The sequence below is a fragment of the Ambystoma mexicanum genome, chromosome 4q (genome assembly GCF_040938575.1).
Source record: "Ambystoma mexicanum isolate Mex_15411 chromosome 4q, UKY_AmexF1_1, whole genome shotgun sequence".
Classification (NCBI taxonomy): domain Eukaryota; kingdom Metazoa; phylum Chordata; class Amphibia; order Caudata; family Ambystomatidae; genus Ambystoma; species Ambystoma mexicanum.
Window position 1 is genome coordinate 93,263,776 of NC_090928.1, and position 24,146 is coordinate 93,287,921.

Below are 24,146 nucleotides of genomic sequence, written 5' to 3' on the forward strand. Positions count from 1 at the left end.
TGTGCCATAGGGAACCAGGCTGCACCTCACTGAGGAGGTCCAACAAGGCTGAAACATGTCTGGGGTTGCTTGGTTTTCTGTGCGGAGGGGACCTGGTCTAGCAGTTCGGGCTGGCCTGCTACCATTGGTGGCGGCAGCTGACTGATTTGCATATGGCTGGACCCCTTTCGCAATGGCGCGGACGGGCAAAAAAACGGTGGTGTGGAAGGTTGCCCAGAGCAATTGCCAGTGGTTCAGATTCATTCAAAACCTTCTACCCATCACTTTTGTGGTCACAGTTTGTCTCTCCATGTGAGAGAGGGTATGCCCAGACGTGGGTCCCTTGCTTGCTGCGCCATAGGGAACCAGGCTGCACCTCACTGAGGAGGTCCAACAAGGCCGAAACATGTCTGGGTTTGCTTGGTTTTCTGTGCAGAGGGGACCTGGCCTATCAGTTCGGGCTGGGCTGCTACCATTGGTGGCGGCAGCTGACTGATTTGCACATGGCTGGATCCCTTTTGCAATGGCGCGGACGGGCTAAAAAACGGTGGTGTGGAAGGTTGCCCAGAGCAATTGCCAGTGGTTCAGATTCATTCGAAACCTTCCACCCATCACTTTTGTGGTCACAGTTTGTCTCTCCATGTGAGAGAGGGTATGCCCAGACGTGAGTCCCTTGCTCGCTGCGCCATAGGGAACCAGGCTGCACCTCACTGAGGAGGTCCAACAAGGCCGAAACATGTCTGGGGTTGCTTGGTTTTCTGTGCGGAGGGGACCTGGTCTAGCAGTTCGGGCTGGCCTGCTACCATTGGTGGCGGCAGCTGACTGATTTGCATATGGCTGGACTCCTTTTGCAATGGCATGGACGGGCTAAAAAACAGTGGTGTGGAAGGTTGCCCAGAGCAATTGCCAGTGGTTCTGATTCATTCGAAACCTTCCACCCATCACTTTTGTGGTCACTGTATATGAACAAGAGACAGAATTGCCCTAATATTTGAACCCGCTAAGCATTGGAGGTATCGAAGAAAATCTTGGACAAAGACAATGACACAACACAACACAAATGGGCGTGAGAAATAAATTTAGAACAAGTGGCTCATTGAAAACTGGGCAGACTTGATTCACAACAGTGTGTATAATAATCTAGAAGGGATGATAGTCAATGGCTTGGCTACCGCTAGTGTCGAAACTTAAGTCCAAGTATGCAGTCAAGCCAAGTAGTTCCACCTCTATTGTTCCCTAGTCTTACTCGGAGAGTGGGGCATCGTTTAATACGAAATCTCCAACATTCTGGATGCCACACAGAGTGGCCTAAAGTGACTTGTGCTTTGAATCACATGCTAATACCTGTACAGCCTACTGCCACGATTACTTTATTATTTAGACGAGAGGTTGGAATACACTGTTACCCAAGATGGAGTGCAAAGTCTTGACTTTAAGATAAAGGTAACAAAAACAAAGTTTTGCAGATATGAAACCTTTTGTTAGGTTAACTCTATAGTTGTGTCTGCTAGCTTCCAGGAACAAATGGTGATCTTAGATAACTGCACTGGAACAAACAAACTCTTTTGGGAACCAATCCAACCTCGGCTGCAGAATTGCCATTCTCGTTACACTGGTACACTTCCAAAAGCACCAAGAAAATGTTTATTGATTTAGAAGGGGCAGCAAGGATCACATAAAAATTGAAACCAAGATAGCGGATACACCGGCCTTGAAAGTCCATTGACTCCTGGGCAGGCGGCTCTCCAACATAAGCAACTATAGATGGTGCATAGACCTCCTCCACAGAGACGAATCTTCTTACCTATGGATCATAATTACGAAGGCATTTCTCTAGACTTCCCTTAAACATACTAAGAAACGCAGCCCGGTCATCTTGAAAGCTTCTAGGGTGAAAGACGGTAGTATCAGTTGCTTTCAGTACTGACATTGTTTAGTCTGCCACAATGATGCACACTACTATCAGGTGTGCTCAGCAGCGACTCCTGGCTGCATTGACAGTGGTCATATAATGGCCAATATCATATACTAGGCTCTGCTTGGGCACTAACATACATAGAACTCCTTGCCATTCACTATCTTTTATAAAGAGGTATTGATTTTAAAACTGCAGCTCTGTGAAAAAGAAAATCAAGCAGTGAATTGCTTAAAGATTTGGTCCTCGTTTCATTAGCGTTATTATCAACTATGGGGGCACATTATTTTTAAAGGGTTAGAGATGACATGGATACGTCCAAAGGACACAATTCACAATATGGTTAAATTACTTTCTCCTCTGCAAATGAATTATTCTATTGTGTACTCGTTTCAGATCCATGTTCTTATTGATTTAAGTGTTGGCTTTTGGTAATACTTCTTTTATGTCTGAGTAGTGTTCATTTGCCTTGCGCAAACTCAAAACTGCTGTCTTGCACTTTTCTCTGCTATGGACTTTTTGTGCAAACCAGTACAGGACAGAATATTCACAACAGACATTGTTGAAGGGATGCAAGGAGGTGCTATGAAAGGAGCGGGGGGGGGGGGGGTGGGGAGTTGGTAAGCCCCTTTTGTTGTGAACTTGCAGAAGGATCTGTCATATGATCAGTGCTCAAAGGTCATCTGCGTCGATGGTCTATTGCATACAGGTTCAATGAACTTGATTGGGTTGCAGGCCCTTTCCCACAAAGCAGTCCTACGACTTTCAGTTCCAGAAGGTTCTTCAAAGGTTTCATTGTGTCTTCTGACTATGACCTTTAAAGGTTGAGGTCGGGTCAGGAAAGAATTCATTGTTCCAATATGATGATGATGTGTTTGTTGTCGGCTCTGACCGGTTAAGCTGTCTCTGATTCTATCCTAAATTGAAGTGTAAGCCTGGTTTCTCTGACATCATATGCCAGAAAATATGACCGTATCATGGACTGATGCCTTTCAACTGTTCTACGAGGCAGGAAAACACCTCTCATGAAGTAATTCATAACATTAATGCTGCATTTGCTTACATTAACGGCCTGGGGGAAGCAAGGGCATTTAAACAAGTGCTAAGGGATGTTATCACCTTGTAATTGCCCCACGAAGGGGGCATTATTGTTATTAGAGCATTTCACCCAGTGAGGGTAGAATGTACTCTTTACAACTAAGAGAGACAAAGCAGAAACACTGGAATGGTGGGACAAATCACTTTTACCAACCTTAACTGCAGTCCGCCAGTGCATTGTCTGGTGGTGAGGGTTTAAATGTGGGGTCAGGTCAGCTGGTGGGAAGAGGGGTAAGGGTTCCAAGAAGGCGTGCAAATTGCGACAGGGGCATGCCCAGAAATTAGGAGTTTCATTTAAAATTCAAGAAAGGTGGCAGGGTGAGGCACCCACCGTGGGTGGTAATATAAACTAAAACACCAGCTGCATTTAGAAGAACCCGTAACCAAGACACTGTAATTGAGATCCCCCTAGTTTAATTACAGTGGGTGCCGATTGCACAAGCCAAAACTTTGCCAACTTGCTCAAAGGACTCATCTCGGAAATACAGGAACTGATAGGCCAAAATAGTCATATGCTATCAGAGGTTTGCATTCTGTGATGCCATCGCCTGCCAAGGGTCATGCTGGCTCATGCATAGCTTACAGTAAATTAATTGGGCTGAATAACTGAGGTTAAGTCATTATCAACATCATATCCAATGATCACGAGAAGGAAAGCCTTCATAATTAGTGTCCAAAAGCCCTAACAACCAGGATGATATAGGATAAAGGCAAATAACAAGGGACTGCAAATGTATGCACAGTTTAAACAATTATCTTTATAGAAAAGTTATAAAATATTTGTTATACCAACCGTGACAAAAACAGATGCCAACAGCAAACCAACAGAATATATCAGGCCTCGGCTATTTAACTGGATCTGTGGAAGATAACAAAAAAACTTTAAAATGATGCCACCTGAAATTACTTAAAAACATGACTATTGTCCACAGGTTCAATACCACTTTGTTGATTTTTGCTCAATATCTGCCGGTTGGGCACAATGTAGGCACATGGGAAATGCAACTGTCTGATGAGAGTATGTCAGCCACCATTAATCATCATCTTTCATTAGACCAGTATTCATTTGCTAATTTAGAAGACTGTCTTCTGAAATGCATGCTTCTTTTCTAAAAGTATGCAGGTACTATCCCCCAACAGTCAATCAAAGCAGCACCACATGGCATGGGCAGAGCAATACAAACGGATTGTAGATGGGTAGCGATAAACAAAGACAATATGTACAAATACAAGAGTTATGTCACGTGGATCCCGAGGTGACATGCACCCTATTGTTCAGAGATCCCTAGCAACAATTGTTTGTTGTGTCATTTGTACCCCCACACCCAATCCATGTGTGGGCTTTGATCAAAGGCCCCAAACCAACAGAACTGAAGGGCCCACTGGAGGAATAACCTGCCAGACTTCAAGAACCTTCACACTGAACATGGGCCTATTTAGGCAGACTATGTGGGTGTCTTTCTGAAGTTGAAAACCATAGAAAGCTAAAACAAAATTGTAATCAGGCTGCAGATTGAAAAGGCACATCACATTGCTGGCTGAGAGATAAATGCAGTGTTTTCACTGAAACTGCCACCCATCAAACTGTGGTGCATCATGACAACTCAGACCCTCTTTTCAGCATAAAAATGAACCGCAGATAATTAAAAATATATTTGATTAATGACTGGAATAAACTACCCTGTACTTTCAGCTGTTCTATTTAGAAACCAATACTGTGTGAAAAGAAAGAAGATATCTACCAATGCAAAAGCAAAGTGAACCCTGATCAATGAAATACACAGTATTTAAAAAATAAAGGGTGATGTTAGGAAATGCAATATGTGAGTTCCTTCAGCCAAGGACAATCTGAGGATCTCTGGGCAAAATTTGCAAATGGCTTCCCCCACTGCAAGCCTGGCTCTTGCATCGCAGCTATTTACAACCACAATAAAGTATGGCCTGCCCTTAAGGGTGTTCAAAATAAACTCCCCTAACGGCCAAACCTGTGGTCTCTGAAGGCTCATATTCTGTAGTGCAAATGGCCTGGCCAGTGCCTGACTGGAATATAGGGAGCGGCTGCAATCAATGGAAGCTGAACCCTGAAAAGAATACAAGGAAATAGAAGGTTCTCAGAACGAAATGGTGGTCAACTTCAGATAACAGGACAGAATGGCAGATGTCAGCATGGGTATCTGATGCAGCCTGACTATTTACGACCGGCAGCCCACCAACTTCAAAAAGCAAATAGGCTAATCAAAACATAGTCCAGGAAGCTCTTGTTACTTGCTGGCCAAGAATAGAAACTGGCCTGAAGAAAGGAGAGTTCAGATGATTTGCTTATATATGAAGATTTCCCATTAGGTTAAATGGACTATCACAGCTAATGCATTTTCTCAGCAACCCCAAGTCGCACTGCTTCCATTTATGTGTCATTATTAAGATAATTTCAAGGAGGTAAATAAAATGTATCCACAGGTAGCTTATGGAATTGTAATAGCAAGCTAAAATGTGTTTCCTGCTGCTCTAAAAATGTCCTAAATTTAAGAATTGTCCAGATGGTGGAGGGTAAAATTAGGTATTTGGAGAGAAAATTGCATGTTCATAACTATTATATTTTTTGAATAAACAGCAAAAATGTGCCACACGCTCATGCAACATGGTGCGAACCCGGCTGTCATTTTATTAAATCCCCCATGATTAGCTGAAGCAGAATATATACATATATATTATGGCAGTTATTAGTAAATTACAAAGTTTTGCCATGTAGCTATTTTCTTGCTGATGTTGCTATAACAAAAAAAGGGAATTTCAAAGGCAAGTTGCACTAGTTCTGTTCTAGACTCCTGAACCAATCCTTAGACAGGGGATGGGCTGGGGGTTGGAGAGGAATGTGAAGGACCAATCAAAGCCGCAGGAATTCTAGCAGGGCACTGCCCAATTTTTTTATCTTGATGGTGTCAAAGTGGATGCCCTATGAGGGAAGGGGAGGGAAGGGGAGAGCTTCAAACAATTACCAACAGGAGAGCTGCTAAACATTACCAGCAGATAGAGTTCCAAAAAGATTACCAAGGGAGACAGCTGCCAAAAATCACCAAAGGAGGTCTACTGAATATGTCATCTGGGGGAAATATTGGAAGTGCTGAAGATTTCAATTGCTGGGGAGGCCAGAAAGCAGAGGCTGTGATTCTTCACTGGAGCCAGAGAGAAAGAAGTGCTGTGGGATCCAATTGACTGAAGTGATGGCTAGAATCCTGTTTTTCCCTACAAAAGTGAAACTGCTCAGTCCCTGAGTGCCAAGCCCAAAGCTTTCCAAAAGTAAGTAGATTGTCCAACAAAAGGTCAGAGGATGGATCTATCCAATGAACCCATTCCCTTTCATTGGTGGGTAATTTTCCATTAGTGGGTGGGGGCAAACTGTGTAGATCCTTAGCCTATTTGACTGAATATAATTTAATTAATTACCATTTAGCAAAGCACTCTTGGGTCATTTTTTTGGTTAACATTCTAAACTAACAAAGCTCATTCCCAGTGTACGCTGAAAACTATAGCCTATAATTAATTGGGTAATGCTATTTGTCCTGTTGACCCTGACTTCTTTAAGCAATAGGGTAGTCCTTGTTCCTAAACTATAACAATCCCTGAACTGCCAACTTCCCTAAACAGGCCTTTAAGTAAAATGGGTTCTGAAAATCCCAAATTCCTAAATCATCAGAATTGTTACTGTCCAACTTCCCCACACAGCCCTTTAAGTGGAGGGGGGGTCTGAAAATCCCAAATTCCTAAATCGTCACAATGTTTACTATACAACTTACGCAACACAGGCCTTTAAGTGGAGGGGGGTTGAAAATTCCAAAATCCTAAATCATCCCATTTTTACTGTCTAACTTCCCAACACAGGCCCTTAAGTGGAAGGGGGTCTCAAAATCCAAAATTCCTAAATCATCCCAATATGTTTATGTCCAACATCCCCAACACAGGCCTTTGAGTGGAGGGGGGGGCTGAAAATCTAAAATTCCCAAATCATCCCAATTTGTACTGTTCCACTTCCCCAATACATGCCTTTAAGTGTAGAGGGGGTGGAAATCCAAAATTCCTTAATCATCCCAATTGTTTCTGTCCAACTTCCCTAACACTGACCTTTAATTGAGGGGGGTCTGAAAACACACTTCTAAAACTGTCCTTACTCCATAGAGCTGGCCATTGAATAGAAGGGTGCTGCATGTAATTGATGCTTGGATTTTTCAGGTGGAGTAGAAGGTGAGTGAACTCACGAAAGAGCCGACGTAGATAAGATTAATATTTTACAAGTAATCCAGAGTAATATTGCTGTCCTGACTGCAAAAGTAAGTTGTCATAGATGGAGTGCACATACGATAAAGATGGTAAATCATGGGGATCTCGTTTTGTGCATAAAGCAGGTGGACCCCATAGAGAGGTTCAGCATTTGCACCAGCATGAAAGGCCATCCTGGCACAAATGCTGGAGCAATTGTATGGTGGAGAGCAATGAAGGAAGGTGGCGGAACCGCAAGTTGCGTTACGCCCCTCCTTTCTGCCAAATAAATTAATAAAAATAGAGCGCACTGTGAATTGAAACCATAAAAGTCCTACACAGGTCTTTTACACATTCAATTCACGGTACACCTCTGATGAAAATGATCTGGCCAGTGTACTCTTCTTTATATGAACACCCAGTCCACAGTCTGGTCTGTATCCCCTGACTCCCAGTGTTGCAGGAGTCCCTTTAGAAACTTAGACAGGAATAACCCATTACCATCGCTTTCTCTCTTACTTCTCTCCCTCACTCACACTCTCTCTTCTTGGGTGGCTCTTGTGTCAGTCAAAACCATGGCACCAGTTGTTGGTAGTATGAGTAGGGGTTCCAGCACTGCACTAGCAGAGATGGAGCAAGATACTGTATCCGTGGTAGCACAGGCCCTTACCTTACCTCAGGAATCTTCTTGGGAGATCACACCTTTGCACTCTGTACTCCTCCATCCGGTTGGGCTCAGGCACTCGGACTCTACTTCCCAGGACACTCTAGATGCCTGGGTCATTTCACCCACTTTCTAGAAAAGCCCCAACCAGGACTCTAGCTAATATACCAGGCTTCTGCAGGGTCTACTGTGCCATCACACCTTAATGTGTACCTGGAATCCTTCAGCAAAACTAGTGACCCTCAACTCAGAACAGGGCACTTCAAGCAATCCAAATATATACCAAGTCTTTTTTGTTTCACTTCACACCCCTAGTAACTCACAAATTGTAGTTACATATGCAAGACAAATAAGTTGTCTCGGAATGAAAACTTCAATTTCTAGCACCTGCGGAAACACCACATCTGCAAAGGATGTAGTACAGGTGTCCTATTTTAAATGTGCTTGAAAACTTTCATTCAACCCCACAAATAAGCAAAGATAATGAAAACAAAAAGAAAATACAATACAAGTATAATTAAGAAAATCCTCCCTACCTTGAACATGCCAGGAAGGAACATATGCCTTTTCTGCCATATTTATACACATACCCTCCAAGTAACGAACATCCACAATGCCTCCAAACACACAATAATGTAAGAATACAGTAAAAATAAAATAAAAATCCTCCTTCCCAACGTATGTATATAAACTCCCCACTCTCTTGATAAAGAAAATGTTTATATAGAAAAATAGAGCTAACTTGCAATAACATACGCATATCAGTCCAAATCAAACACAATCTTTGTACACTCTCCTCACAGGGAAATAAAACATAAACAACCAACACCTGTAATCCTTTGTTGAAAAATACCAAATCAGCAGAAAATAATATGTAGGGCAAGCTGTTGCAGGAACACCCCCCCCCTCACCTGCTGTAGCTCAAATCAAAAACACAAAATGGATTCTTGTTACACCTCATGGAACACGAGCCTCTATTTAAGATAGCCTAATGGAAGCTACACTTCAGCCAGACCGCAGCTCTCCATCCTGGGCATCAGGTGGCAAAGAGGAGAATAGACGTCACTTTAAGACCCGGTCAACTGGGACCTCCATACAGATAGATCTCTGCCTCGTAGAAGTGCTTCCTTCAGATGGGATGCCTGTCTAGTATTGGCAAGTATAGGAGTTCACTAGCTCAAAGATGAACTGGAGCCTTTTTCCTTGCCCTCACTCCAATCTTAGTCTCTTTAGGGAATTCCCTCTACTAGTCATTTGTGGGTAATCAATAAGGGATCCATGGGACTAAAACCATCTCCACCCTGACAGAGACAGACATGGATCACATTGATGGATTTAGCTACACCTATCTGGGACTTGAGCTAAAAAAAAGAGTGACTTTGATTACAGAAGGTACACACAGCTAAATCCGATTCTCACCCAATTATATTTAGGGGAAGAACAATGAGTGATTAAACAGAATATCCACATAACATTTGCTACATCATAAGTGGGTGAGCAAACCATGCAATGTTTGAGGAAAAAATAAAAACAAATTGGAAAAATAGCATTATACAAAACAAATTACTGCTGTAGGATTTCCAAAGTTCAAACAAGCAGTCCTCTGTAAGCCAAAAATCCTTGCCTAAGCCAGACATTAAGCTCTCAAAAGAGACCAACATTCATCCAAATTGAGTAGGATGTCATGTCCGGCCATCATCAAGGAAACATTGCCATATTATTGCCACACTGGTTCACACGTTGTCTTGCATGCAACAGCTCTCATCATCAAGTGCCAACAAGATTGGTTCAAAAAAAAAAACAAGACTATAATGTGTGAAAAAGTCAGACAATCTTATCTTTCAAGATTTTGAAAGAAAGTTTGCAGTAGTGACCCTGATTTCATTAGTAGCTAAATTACATGAACAGTGCACATGTGTACTTCTTAGTGTAATAAATACATGGGGCCCATTATGAGTTTGCCGGTACAGTAACAATGGTACCAGTAAGCTTGCCGGTACTGTTGTTACCGTACCGGCAAACTACAAGTTAGGCTCGCGGGTGCCTTTCCGCCCGCCAGGTCTGACCCCCGCAATCACACCATGTCGGATGCACCGGCACCATTCACAAATGGTACCGGTGCATCCGGCCTCCACATTCCAATTGAATCCAATGGGACTCAAATGGGAATGGGGAGCAATTACTGGGTCTGGCGGGGCCGTAATTACCCGGAAATTGCCTATTCCCGGGCGCTGGAAAAAAAATGATACCGGCAGCCATCCCGGTTTTACCGGCACATCTACTGCCGGTCTCATAATGAGGCCCATGGTGTCAACAGTAAAGGCAGACACAAGTGATCACAGTTTAAGGGTGTTTATTAAACTGCATAAATTGGTGTAAAAATGCCTAATCTAAACCTAAATCTAAGATGGGAGAAGTCTTCAACCATCAAATAATAATAAGGCAGTCATAGTGGCGTCTTGTCAAATAAAAAGGGCCTATGGTAAAAAAACTATTGCCAGTACTTACAGCTAATTTACAAAAATAGTGTGAGAAGTGTTCACAAGAAAAGAAAGAAGTGTTCATAAAAATGATAAGTCAGGATGGTATAGCCAGGTCTTGCTTCCCCACATTTTTAGCACGGGACAAGTCGGGCCTCTTGAGCACAGCACATAAATGGACTTTTCCAGCACAAGGCTATTGTTCTTTTCAGCGATAGCAGGATCTGCGGTGGTCAAGTCTCTTTACCCAAAGTCTCCTGCTTCCGAGGGCCTGATGTGTTCAAAAATAGCAAAATAAAAGTTCGTTTCTGTATGTATGTTGGGTGATGACTTTTCACCTATGGGTCCCCCTCTTCAGGGCTCAGACCCTTCTCAAATGTTAACTTCCCTCCGTCGTGTTCACTATGGCTTTTTACTCAAAATATTTCAATTGTATTCACTAGTGTCAATGTCCTTTTAAACTTTCACTGTGGACATCCCTCAGCCGGGTTCACTCTTTGTCAACAAAATGCTTCCGGGGTTATCAGACGTCACCCCGTTTTGTAGGCAGCCCTCAGCCGGGTTCACACTTGCCAGCTATAAAGTTCGCTTTGCTTTTTCGCTTTGTTTACTTCCCTTAGCTTTCCTCTTGGTTACGATGGCCTCCCCCAATCGGGCTAGGACCATCAATTCATTGCAAACATCCCACCTCATATTCTTGCGTGTCATTCTAACACAGTTCATGATCTTCTCATCTCATTAGAAAAGCGGGGTTCCCTTCCCCTAGCTTTCTTTCGGCATCCCTCCGTCGGGTTCACATTTGTCTTTATTTGCTAGACCCCTTTTGGGTTCTTTTCCTGCCTAGGTCCAGGTCTCAGCCCCCAGTCAGGCTTCATGTACTTCAATGTTCTCGGGGTGTTTCCAACCACCCTATTTTGCAGGCATCCCTCATTCGGGTACACATTTGCCTTAGCTTCTATTCACTTTACTCAAGTCCAGATTTTAGCCCCCAGTCTGGCTTTCCCTTAAAGCCCCCAGTCAGGCTTTCCTTTTGGTTGTGGGTCAAAGACTTTCAACTGTACAAGGGGTTTTACTTGACCTTTGTTTTACCTCTTATGACAGGCTCTCCTATAGCCCTCTGGTATTTGTAGTTTAACAAAAGGGGACCAAGCAGAGTCTTTCGATTGAGTGCCCATGTGGCGCCGGACCACTCTGTAGCTGGTCTTTCCCTGCGGTTTTAACACTTCTGCAACACAGACGGTCTTTGTTCTTTAATTCATCTTATGTTGCCATTTGCAACCTTCGCTGAACATAGTTTGCTTCACTATCAGTTCTCCCTACGACTCACCGACTGTTATGAACCACTTGGCGTTTCTTGTCTCTGGAGTCAAGGATGATACTGCAGTAGCAAGCGTCTCTCCCTGCATTGGTTATCAGTGTAGGAGGGCTCTGTGCACCGTTGACATCTGCTACACCACATGTTGGCTGTTATTCCCAGTCTTATGATTCCTTTCACAGAGGCTTCGCGGGTATGGGTCGCAAAGGTCAAGGGCCCTTCTCTCCTTGTTGTCCTTTTGTTTCTAGCCACCTTTCTCTTCCTCTTGAACTGCCATCCTTGGATAGCTGACTCGTTGTGCGGTCTGCCTTGCTCGTAGTGTGCTCTCGTGCTCCACATTTTATCCTGTGGGTTAGGGAAAGCGCAGTCAGGTGTCTGTGCTTATTATCAATTGCGTGCCTCTGCCTGACCCTTGTGTTGGGACATGTCAGGTAAACAGCTCTAGTGTTAGTCCGTTGTTTTTCATGGTGTAAGAAAGTGTTCATGTCAGAAAAGGGGGTAGAGTTTCTGAATATCCTACTGGGTAGGATGGGGACGAGTTGCTACAAGCAATGGGGTAACTCATCTCACCCGTCATTGTCCCACTTCCCCTCCCAGAGGACCCCTCATCCAGGTGATCCTCCCACACTGGTCCACCCCAGGAACTGGATCCAATAGCGATGGCTGTGTCCTGGACACCTGGATGACAGATCCCCGGGGACTAGTAGGTGAGACACCTTCAGGTATCTCACATTAGCTACTAATTTGTAGCAGACAGAAGAGCATGGACATCAATTAGGGTTGGTAGGTAGTGGTAATTGCTGCTCCCCCAGGGACACCTTGGTACCCCATACCTCTGCAACACCTGGCTCACTGGCCCTCATACTTGTATGTCAAAGGGTGATTTTCATGTTCATTCAAAAAACGAACTTGCCGTGAAATAAATCACGTTGGTGTTGGCACTCAAAGTATGTTTGCTCCTAATCACCTTTTCAAAGTTATGACTGCTTGTATCGTGGGAATAATTGGTTTTGTTCATGAAAGAACAAATTGCAGAAGCTTTAGTATTCTGGTGTAAAATGAACGGTGAGGTTAAAGGGCATGTGCATACCAGATAAATTGGAGACAGTGCTAAAGGTCATCGGGGCACAAATGTGAGCTTATCTACTTGACCAGCACGTGTGATCCTGGACAAATCACTTTACCTCAAAGGGCCTGATTGTCCTTAACTTCTGAAATAGAGATTAGCTCAAAATGTTTTAGTTCAGTTTCACTATAAAAAACAAAAGCCCTAAATCATGTATCTACTATATCAAGATGCACCTGTCACAAGATGACAGTACTTGGGCGATTCACATTCTTCACTGGCATATGTCACAGCGCTTGGCCATCTGAGGCTTTAGCGTGCATATGTAATCTTATATTATAACAATTTTAGATTGTGCCAACATGATGAATAAACATGGTTCATGAGGTTTAAAATGTCACAATTTAGCACTGCTTGCAGGGTCGGACTGGGGCATAACATTGTCTTGGACACCAATGAAAAAGTGGGCCACAGTTGCAAATGGCAATTCATTCCTTTTGTGACCGACTTCTTTGAGTAGTACCCAAGGGTGAGCTTTGTGATAAAATGTGATGCAAATTGTGCATTTTAAAGAATATTTATTCAGTAACTCTGGTCAAAACTGCTGGCCGCATGGTGAAGTAACTTATCAAACTAGCCCAAATGTGCCATAAAAGTGGTCCACTTTGACCAAACAAAATTGGGCCACACTAGCGTTTTGTGTTTTTGGTTCAGGCATTGCTCTGTTGCCCTATAGGGCAGTGCGAGCCTGACCACTTGGATATGTGAGGGGGCACATAGTTTATCATAACAGTGCCTGGCATGTGAGGCAGTATTTACCATATTATGACTGAACCTGCCATGTGAGGTTTTAACAGTAAAAAAGACGGCAGTAGCAGACTGTATGACCAGTGACGTCGGTAGGGAGTCTGGAGGGTGGGGGGGGCGGTCCCCTACGCTGAAATTCTGGGGCCCCCCTTTTGCCCTCCTATTTTAGCTGGGCTACTTTCTGTGCACTGTTTGCAGTGCTGGGTCAGCCAGCACAGCACACAGGGCCGCAATCAATGCTGCCTCACAACAATGAAGAGCTTTTAAGTCACCTTGCAGCCACGAGCAGCCTCTCCAATCAGAATGTAGCGCACAAAACCGCTAATGGTGGGTCATTAGTGACTTACTGGTTTAGTGCCTATATTCTGATGGGAGGGGAGGTCCACAAAAGGGGTGTGGTAGTTGGTGTGCACAAAAAATTCTCTGCGGGAGTGCTTCTGACCTCACACATTGCCCTTTTATACTTTTGTCTGTGGCTCCCTCTGTCCCCCTACTAAATGTAATTCCTGTCAACGAAATTGCATATGACGCCTCCTACTGGAATAAGAAAACAATGTAACTGGTAATTTGCAAATGCTGCTTGTTTTTACCATAATCTCCAACATCCTAATGTTGGCCTAGGTACATTCAATCATCCAGGGGGTTAGAGGTTGCATGAATGATGACAAGAAGTGAGCAGCCTAGGCAGGAAGGAACAGAAAGGGGGTGGTCCCAATAGGGAGTAGATGGCGTAGCAATGAAGGTCCTAGGGAGCAGGTGTTGACGAGGTGTTGCAGGTTCAGTTTTAAGGGCAGGTAATGGGAGCAGGCCCATGGACGTCATCTCACCAAAAAAACAGGGGTAGCGGACGTGACATCACATGACCCTTGACCTCTGATGACACCACAGGAAGTGACGTAATTTAACACCACCCCAAAGTGATATTGCGGCAAGCGATGGGACACAGCATTTCACCCCTTGACAAAACAGCAAGTGGCATCACATAGCATTGTTCCTAAGTACCCTACGAAAAATACGGTTATGATATCACTATAATGTGATATACATGTCTCACAAGAATGGATCACCATATGTATCATTAAAATCAGTGTGTATAGCTCCATGTTACCAACTTACTGTGAATGCAAGCAGACGTCCATGGCCAAATGATAATGATGTGTTATTATATAACACTTACGGTTAAGCGCTTTATATAGAAAAAATATACATACAATATCACCCAACCTCTGTTGGTACTCATTTATCGACCTCAGAAGGATGAAAGGCTGAGTTGAGGTGTTTAAGAACAGAATAAATCAGTGACTCACCCCCTGAAGTATTCCTGAAATGGACCTTTAATGAGTCTAGCAATTATTGTATAGAATTCCAGAAAGACACATTATTCGGTATTCCTATTCTTTGTTATTTAGGGTCACTGGTGAAAGTGTTAGACTTGTGGAAACCCTGTTCTTTTATTTTTATTTTTTGAGAGGCCTGAACAAAAAAGCCAGCCACTCCAGAAGCAAAGAGCCACATGGTGCTGGCCACAGCCCGGGAGCTTGCATTAAAAAAAAAGACACTATTTTTCCTCCTGTATTTTTTAGGGGTAGCAAAGGAGACCACAGGGGTCGCAGTTGCGACCCCTGGTGACCCCTAAATGACGTCCATGAGCAGGCCTCTGGTTTTTATTATTCTTGTTGTGCAGTGACTTACAATCCGCACGCAGATGAATTCCTCAGATTATTAGCACAACCGGTTTAATAAATCAATATTAAAATCCCGTCAATGAGCTGGGTAAGACCATGGGCCTCATTACGACCCTGGCGGCCGCTGTATGAACGGTGTCGGTAACGTACCGGCACCGTTCATACCGGGCCGCTACATTACGAGTTTGCTCGCGGGTGGCGGTTTGCACGTCTGGTCTGGCCAGACTTGCATACCAGCACCTGCGAGCAGACCAGGATGCTAACAACGGACCCATCATTAACGGGTCGGTTGTTAACATCCTCCCCATTCCCATTTGAGCCCTATGTTGGCTCAAATGGGAATGGGGACGCACCGGGTCCGGTCCCGAAAATGGGAATTACCAGTCCCGCAAAAGTCGGAATGGCCCGGTAATTCCCTATTTTCGGGACCCGGACATGAGTTTGGAGGTAGCCATGCCGATAATGACGCCATGGCTACCTCCAAACTCCAGACCCTCCAGGATATTGCGGCATGAAATGGAAAATTTTGCGGCACAAAAAAGAAAAAATTGCGGCACACAACTGCATTTTTTGCGGCATTATTTATTGTCGAAAAATACATCATTTAACATCTTTTTTATCCAAAAACAGAGAACTTGAACAGTACAGAGTGTTGCACATTGAAACAGGAATGTTTGAGGTGATGTGGAGAACTTTTAACAAACCTTTGAGCTAACTTTTTCGAGCAATAGCATCAAACTGTGAGCCTGAAATGCCCGTCATTGTTTTTTCAAAGCAGTCTTCTGAGTTAATGCCTTCTGCCACTTGATTTATAAGCACTATAATGGCACTGATTGCATAGCTTTCTGAGCACCCCCGTCCATTCCTGAGCTACATCAGTTTCAGTACTTGGTCTCAATCCCATCTCCCCTAATCACATCAGTCCTGACTTGCAGCTCCTCTTTTATTCTGTGGGTTCCTAAATATAGCTCTACCAGTCGACCTCAGTCCTGACTTTCAGCACTCTACGCAACTCCTGCTTTGGTACCTTCATAATGCTGCCCAGCTATAACCCCTGCATTTTCAGTACTGGGATGTAGACACATACAGGCACACACGCACACAGCTCTGCTGATCTACCTAAATTCTAAAATGCGCCCCTTCTGCTATCCCCCTACTGAGATCCTCTCACACAGGTGCGTCCAGGCACACCTGTCCCTAGTTAAGGTAACGCTTATGGTCCATTTCTGGAAGCCCATCACTGCTTCACTACCACTCTTTAGTCATGGCATGTGAACCGAATGTGTACGGGCAGTCCTCCGGGGTTAGGTCCACACATTTCAAAACAATGACATTGAAGTGGAGCTAAACACCCTCAAAGCCTAAATTGGCAGATAAGTACCAAAATCGAAAATTTTAAAAGACTGGGGAGTGAAGCGTTGGGTATAGATAGTGGGTGAGTGCAGTGAAGAAAGAGGAAATCCAAAGATGGCATGGGGGTGGTGGGACCCCTATAAAAGTAAATGGAAGGTGCATCTTAATTAAAGATGACAACGTCGATACGATAATCTCAAAAAGACTCAGTCTCCCATCCAAATGAGCCATGAGAATCCTCCCTTCAGCGGAGGACAGGAGCATCCTCTGCAGGCCATCTGGCTTGCCTCCAAGGCTGAAGGCACTTCCCTCGCCAGCATTCGTCCCCCAGATCTATACTCCCAGTCCGTTGCTGCGCACTGCTAGAATTGTTTTGCATAAATCAGGGCATTTATGTAATTCCTTTAGCTCTTAGTCTTCTCTGTGGGTCACCTGCGTCTGAAAATCACCTCCTTCCCAGTTCCTATTCCAGATTTCTACCAGATTCACTGCCTGCTCCTCTGGAAGCACTCTCGAAACCGCATAACACTCTGAGGTGCTCCCACAGTCGGTCCATCGCTACTAGTGTTCTGTGAGTTGCTCCCAAAGCCTTAATCCTCCACAGCAACACTGTGTTATTTGGGGAAGAGGTCCCTCAAGATGCTTCTTAAGCTCTTAAGCTCAAGGGATCCAGTAAGCGCTCTTGCCAGTAATCCTGCCAGGTTTCCTGGCACCTTAAATCCTTTAAGTCATTTAGTGCGGTGGACAGGCCACATCACTGGTGAGGGTCACAGCACAGCTGTGGCAGCAATGCGCTTTACAGGAGCTTGCTGCCATGTGAAGAGGATATGGGATACTGCTGTTGCCGAAGCTTGGTCTCGGCAAGCTTGGTGTCAGTGCAGACCCTCCCTAGAATAACTCTGTTACACTTAATCAGGTCCAGTACCTCTGCCAAACACAAAACGTGGATTCCTTCCCCAAGATAGTTTCTATGAGTGTCCTTCACTGAAGTCCTGCTAAAAACAAGCATTTGCAAATCCAACAGTATTGACTTGATTTTAACATAACTGTGTATAGGAATTGCCAGCTGCTGCTATGGTAATTAATTGCAAGGCCTTTGTCATTTGTGTCCCGTTCTGTCTGGCCACGCTCTTTAGGACAGCCAGGCTGAGTCACCACAGCCTAACATTTTGGGGTGTGGAGGGGGGAGAGGGCTACAGCTCGATCAGCTCCATGGAGGGGCTTGAATTCAAAGGTGTCAACCCTGGTTCACTCGGTTTATTTGCTTTTTGCTCAGTGGAGTTGTTAACCTTTGAGCTGCTGCAATTGGCAACCCCTCTGTGGATGCTATAAATCATTAAATGAGCGTGAAAAAGATACATAAAGCTAATGTGTCTTTTTTGCGCTCATTTAATGATTTATAGCGGCCATAGCGGGAAAAGGCAAATTTTGCGGTTTTTTTGCAAATCGCAAAATCGCCATAAGCTGGGTGGTCTGAAACTCATAATGAGGCCCCATGTCTTGTACATAAGCTATACCCGTATTCACCCTAAAGAGGGTAAAGTAATTACCGTAGAGTGCGGAAGAGCAGCAAACAAGGGTTTGTTGAAATATAGCCAATGCTGCACAGCCCAAGAAAGCCGCGCACCTACCTCAGGGCATTCCCTGAAGCAACATGCGGTAGGACTTCTAGGGACTGACAGTTTTTTGCGCTTGTTTTCCTTGACGGCAGCTGGAGTGTTGCTTTTCAGTGATATCCTGTGGTTGAGAGACCAACTGGAGATTAGACATTTTTAAAGTGATGTAATTCTCAGTGGGGCTGACAGAGGAAATGACGTTTGATTCCCAGAGCGGTTTCAGCGTCCGAGCCTCCCACTTTCCGTCTTGTTTACTCGTGGACAGGCCAGCTGCAAATTCTCACATACTTTTTTTCATTACGTCATTTTTCAATGTAATCGCATTTTTGCTTTGAAATATTCCCTCTGCCCATGCACGTCTATGTCAATTTAAGACACGCTGCTCTTTATTTTTAAAAATCCGATTTTTAAGGTTCTGGCTATCAAACTTCAAATAAACAAAGGGACAGCACTCAAATTGCCATCTCCTCCAATGCAAAGGCACTTTGGCATCCATGGAGTATCACTGCAGATGGCAATCAAGAACATAGTGGTGGAGAAACTAGGACCAAAATAATGTTTGGCCAATGTAGCTCAGGCCATTTTGCCAATTTCTAGCTACTGATGCCCTACCGCACAGCATATGCAACTTCTTGCACGAGATCAAGAATGTTACTGACACATTTAGATCACACTTGTGTGTAAGGGCATACATGTAACATGTCTTGATTTGTGTAATGAGTGAGCAAGGGGTGCTTGCTTGTACAATCATTCCTCGCAGAGAAAAGAGAAGGATTTGGCATTTTAGGCACATGGGGTCATATTGTGCATAAAGCTCTGTAAACACAATTTCTGAGCAGCAATAAAGACAAGAGCCTCATTATGAGTTCGGTGGTATCTGGGCGGTAAATCCGCCCAGATACCACCAAACTGTATTACGGTTACCGCCATTCGGTCAGGCGCTATTACCACCGGATTACAAGTGTTGGTGTAAGTCCCCATTCATTTGGAGTCCATAGGACTGCAAGGGGCATTTTCTGGGGAATTACCACAGCGGTAATTCTGCAGCAGTAGTTCTGCCAAAAATGGGCAGACAGTCAGCGGATTTACCTCCAGCTCATAGGTGGAGGTGAATCCTCCAACTTTCCACCCAACTCATACTTAGGCGGTGCTGTAATGCGGCGATATGCGGTAATACCGGCTCTTTTAACCTACACTGCCCAACTCGTAATGAGGCCACTGAGCTTTTCTTCATAGCTCTGAACTTTTACATTTGAAACATGTAAAATCTCAGAAACTCCTCCATCTCATTTTTTATGCTGCTCCTCGCCCCTTTATGTATCACATTTTTCCATCATTATAGCTGTAATGGTATAAGTAGATTTATTTATTTATTTTATTTTATTCATTTTTAAAGTGCACAGCAGCCCGAAGGCATTGTGGCGCTGTTACAGAGCCAAGTTACATTTGTTCACAGTTGTCATGACAGGTCACATAATGTGGATTACAGGTAGCAAACTTGTACAAATCAAGATACTAGCATTAGTGACTGACATAATTATGTTACACCAAGAGCCATGTTTTGAGTGCCTTGTGGAATGCTCCATAGGACTGTTGGGTCCTCATTGAGGGAGGCAGGGCGTTCCACTGTTCAGCTGCTGTGAAGAGGAAGCTTGTGCCTCCTGCTTTGGCACGTTTGATTTTGGGTAGAAGGAGTCGATGGGCATAAACAGATCTGGTGGGTCTGGGGGAGCAGGCTCTCTTAACCTTATATTGATATTTATATTTATTGTTTTATATAGCATCTTAATCCAAGGCGATTTACAGTTAACAACAAGAACACATTAAACACGGAACAGTAGAAGCAATAACAGTAAACATGAATCAAACCAGAAAATCGTCATGTAGAACATTTTGCATAAGAAAAGGTGAAAGGAGAGGAAGAGGGTGGGGAAGGAGGGAAGACGGAGAGAGAGTAGTGAGTAAAGTGAATGGTAGGAGGAAGGAGAATTTTGAAGAGAAGGGGAAAGATATAGAGAACAAAAAGAAGGGCACTAGAGGGAGGGAGAGAAGGGTGAGAGAGGGAAGGATGTCAGGGAGGGGAATGAAGAAGGAGTGATTTCAATGAGGAGTGGAAGGAGGAATAGGTGATGGAGGAGCGGATAGAAAAAGGTAGGGAGTTCCAGAGTAAGGGGGTAAGGAGCTGAAAAGAGCAGAAACGAGAGGGGGCACAAGGGGGTGGGGTGACAGAGAGTAAGAAGAGATCAGCGGAACAAAGAGAGCGAGAGAGGGTGTAGAATGAGAGAAGAGAGGAGAGGTAGGGAGGAGCAAGGTTGTGAAGAGATTTAAAGACAAGACAAAGGAAGTGAACCTTCTCGGAGAGATAGCGCGGGGCCATGTTCATGAGACACTTATGCGTGATTGCCAGCGTTTTGAATAGAACACACTCTTTGATGGGCAGCCATCTGTTTCCCACTTTGCTGCAGTGATGTGTTCCTTTTTCGGGATGCCAAGAGCTGCTCCAAGCGCATTATTTTGAATGACTTGCATTTTGTGTATGTTTTTTGCTGATGTGCCGGTGAAGAGGACATTACAGTAATCGAGCCTTGAACCTATGATGGCTCTGGCGATGGTGAGGCAACTGTCCATCGACCGGAAGGGTTTGGCTGTGTCAGGAGTTTGGTAAGGTAGCGGCAGCTGAGGCTATGGAGTTGACTTGACGTGACATTGAGAGGGTGGCATCTAGATAGAACCCTAGGGCCTTAACTGAGGATGAGACGGGGATCTGAATGTTATCAATGTTAAAAGCTGCATCCTGCGCATTGAGTTTTTTTAGGGCCCCTACCAGCAGGATTTCAGCCTTGTCCCCATTTAGGCAGAGGCGTTTCATAGCCATCCATGCCTGAATGGAGTTATAAGCCATATTTAGGACCTCAGATTCCATCTCGTAGTTGCCTGACAGTGGGAGGAAGACTTGTGTGTCATGAGCATAGTTCGTGGAGGCTCTGCCGATGGAATCCAGGATGACAAATAGAGGTCTCGTGGAGATTTTATAGAGTGTTGGGGAGATTGAAGAGCCTTGTGGGACCCCACGGAGATGGGAGTTGGTGCTGCACTCGCATTCTCAGCAAACACTCTCGTAACTCTGCCTTCTAGGAATGAGGCGATCCATCCGGGGGTCGCTTTCTGCTAGAAGAAGGCAGAGGTATTGAGATGGTGGTAAAGGATTTTATGATCCTCCAAATCAATGTGGCTGAAAGATTCAACTATCATTGTTAAATCATGTGAAACACATGTCCAATAAAAACAATAGCTAATGAAACACGCATCTGCAGTCCGACGGGGCTCCATGGAATGGAGATTTGACGCCCTTTCCCACCTCCTGTAATAGCCCGAAAATTCAGGGATATCGGGTGGCGGAAATGGTAGGTCAGTTTGCTGGTATCCCGCTGGAATTACCGGCGGGATGTCGGCAAACTTATAATGAGGCCATCCATCTTTTGTACCATAACATGGATCACACCAAATGTACTAGTTTAGGAGGGGCTGAGGCACACAGTTAGTTTGAAAACCTTTATGATTATATGTCCTTCAGGTCAAAAGACATTTTCACATTTAAAAAAAAATCAGAAAATATGTATGACTTAGACCAAAAAATGGCGTACCTTCTGTTACCATTACTTTTATTAATTCACTAAAATGGTTTACACATTTTTAATGGGAGGCCAGCAAGCTTAGCGAACTGGAGTATCTTCCACGACGCAAGTTTTGATGTAACCTACTTGAAATGGGTGTGTCAGGTTATGTGGTCTGGCTTTTGGGGTGTGTCAGGGGACTGTGCAGGTGTGCATGGCAGACACATCCAAAGGTGTAAGTTTGCTGCAGAAACCTAACACCTGTGCCATAAGTTACACCTGCAAATCCATGGTGTTTGTTCGGTGAAGTGCGAAAGTTGAAATGTGAAGATGATAGTTTATGGGATATATTATAATTATATTATAATTGGTTATTTATAACACACTTAATACCGAAGAGGTTTCTAAGCATGGACGCGGGATTCGAACCTGTGTTGCTCTACGCGTCTTGCTTCCAAGACAAGCGCGTAGTCACTGAGCTATACGCCCCATGATAAGTAGAGAAAGTGTAGAGGTGTATGAGAAAAAGGTTTGTTTGTGAGAGAAAAAGAATTGAGAATTTTAGTAGTATTGTATGGCTTAGGCATTAACTTGCAATGGAGTAATGGCCATCTCTGGAAGCTAGACTGGCTGTTTTGTGGTGAAGTGTAACTGCTTCGTGAATGAGGTGAACGCTAGAACAGATTTTGAACAAAGTATATGATGTCAGAGTTTTCCTTAGTGAATACAAGTTTTTTGCATAACTTACACAGCATACGTGGATATCATTTAAACTTAAACTCGGATTCTGGTTTGAACCTTTAAAGAAAAGGCTTGAATCGGCTTGAGCCATGGAAACCTCCATCAAGATGGCTTGCACGCCAAATGGAGACGAGTTGGTAAGTTCTGATTCGGCTCAAATCGGTTCAAGCCCCGGTCCATCCATAGACCATTGGGGCTCATTTTGGGTTAAACGACTTTTAAAAGCCATGTGGGTTTTAAGGAGGGATGGGCTAGAGTCTCAAGATGTTTATTTTGACTTGTGCGTGCATCTCATCACTTGTATCAAGACAGGCATGTGCCCTATTCCCAAAGGGCATCAGAATGAGCCCAACACAGATAAGCGCCTTCAGATGCACTGTGTTACCCCCTGGGTGCATTTGTGCCAAGAAGGTGCTGTTTCTGTGTACCTCCAGGCGCATACTGCGTCCACAAACGACAAAAAGCTCTTTGGAATGCACAGAACTAGTCCCATTCACACGCGCCTATTTGAAATAGGCACTTGGGAATGTGCAATGCATGACTGGGTCAGCGCCAACCCTGACATGTATTTCATTTTAAATAGAACCACAGTCATATGAACGACTGCTGCCCCACTTGCATTCGCATTCCTCAAACGGAAGTAAAAGCTCTTTTCTTGTACTTTTTCACAATGGTAGACCATTTAAGTGCCAGTCACTGTGTGGTGTGCTTCCAGCTCCCACAACGAATGTATGCATGGGGGCTGGCCAGCGCATCATTTGCACGGCTGCACAGCCCCCCGAACCCCCAGAATTGCTCAGGTCCCCTTTGTGGATAAGGTGATCTTTACTCACTCATCACTGATATGCACATTCCACCCTATTCATGTATTTGCACAATGAAGGGGTGTTTGTGTGTATTTCAAAGCTTACTGAACCCACAAACAGAATGCTCTTTGAAATTAGCATAAAATAATGACTTTCTCCTGCGCCTACTTTCAGTGGGCACGATGGAATGCAGAATGCATGGCAAGGGCTTTGCCGACGCTGGTATGCACTCTATTTTAAATAGGACTGCAGCAATGCAAACCACAGCTGCCCCACTTGCATTTGCAGCCCTCAAGTTGGGAGAGACATGCTCTTTTTAATATTTCACAATGAAGTTGTGAAATGCACTCCCAGCACCCACCACACAAGGCCCAGTGCCCTTCAGCCATTTGCAGTGGCCCACTATCCATGGCCGATGGCTTCAGGGCCCACTGGCCACACCCATTACCATTGTTTTCCATTGGCCACAGCTGTGTCCTTTGCACGCATGTCCCAGTGCCTTTTTTTCTTGCTCTTTCTATTTCCACAATTCCCTGGTCATCATTCCTGCGGTAATGTAACGTTTTCTGATTGATGCGGTAATGGGAAAATGTAAAAAAATGACAAGTCTTCACACTCCTGGAACCCCCACACTCACAAACTCTTGATTAAAATCACACACATAGAGGACTGAGTGAGCCATGGCAACACCCCAGCTCAAGGGAAGCCTTCGGAGACAGCCAGCGCTCTGTCCCAGCTAGCCCCGGCCCAGTT

The 24,146-nt window shown here is 44.4% G+C and overlaps 1 protein-coding gene across 1 annotated transcript in view; it reads right to left on the reverse strand.

Moving 5' to 3' along the window:
* SLC24A3 (solute carrier family 24 member 3) overlaps nucleotides 1-24,146 on the reverse strand; it is a 1,254,778-nt gene that overhangs the window by 19,254 nt on the left and 1,211,378 nt on the right. The window contains exon 16 of the mRNA XM_069607530.1: nucleotides 3,786-3,851. Coding sequence (XP_069463631.1) covers nucleotides 3,786-3,851 — 66 coding nt within the window. The remainder of the gene's footprint in view (nucleotides 1-3,785; nucleotides 3,852-24,146) is intronic.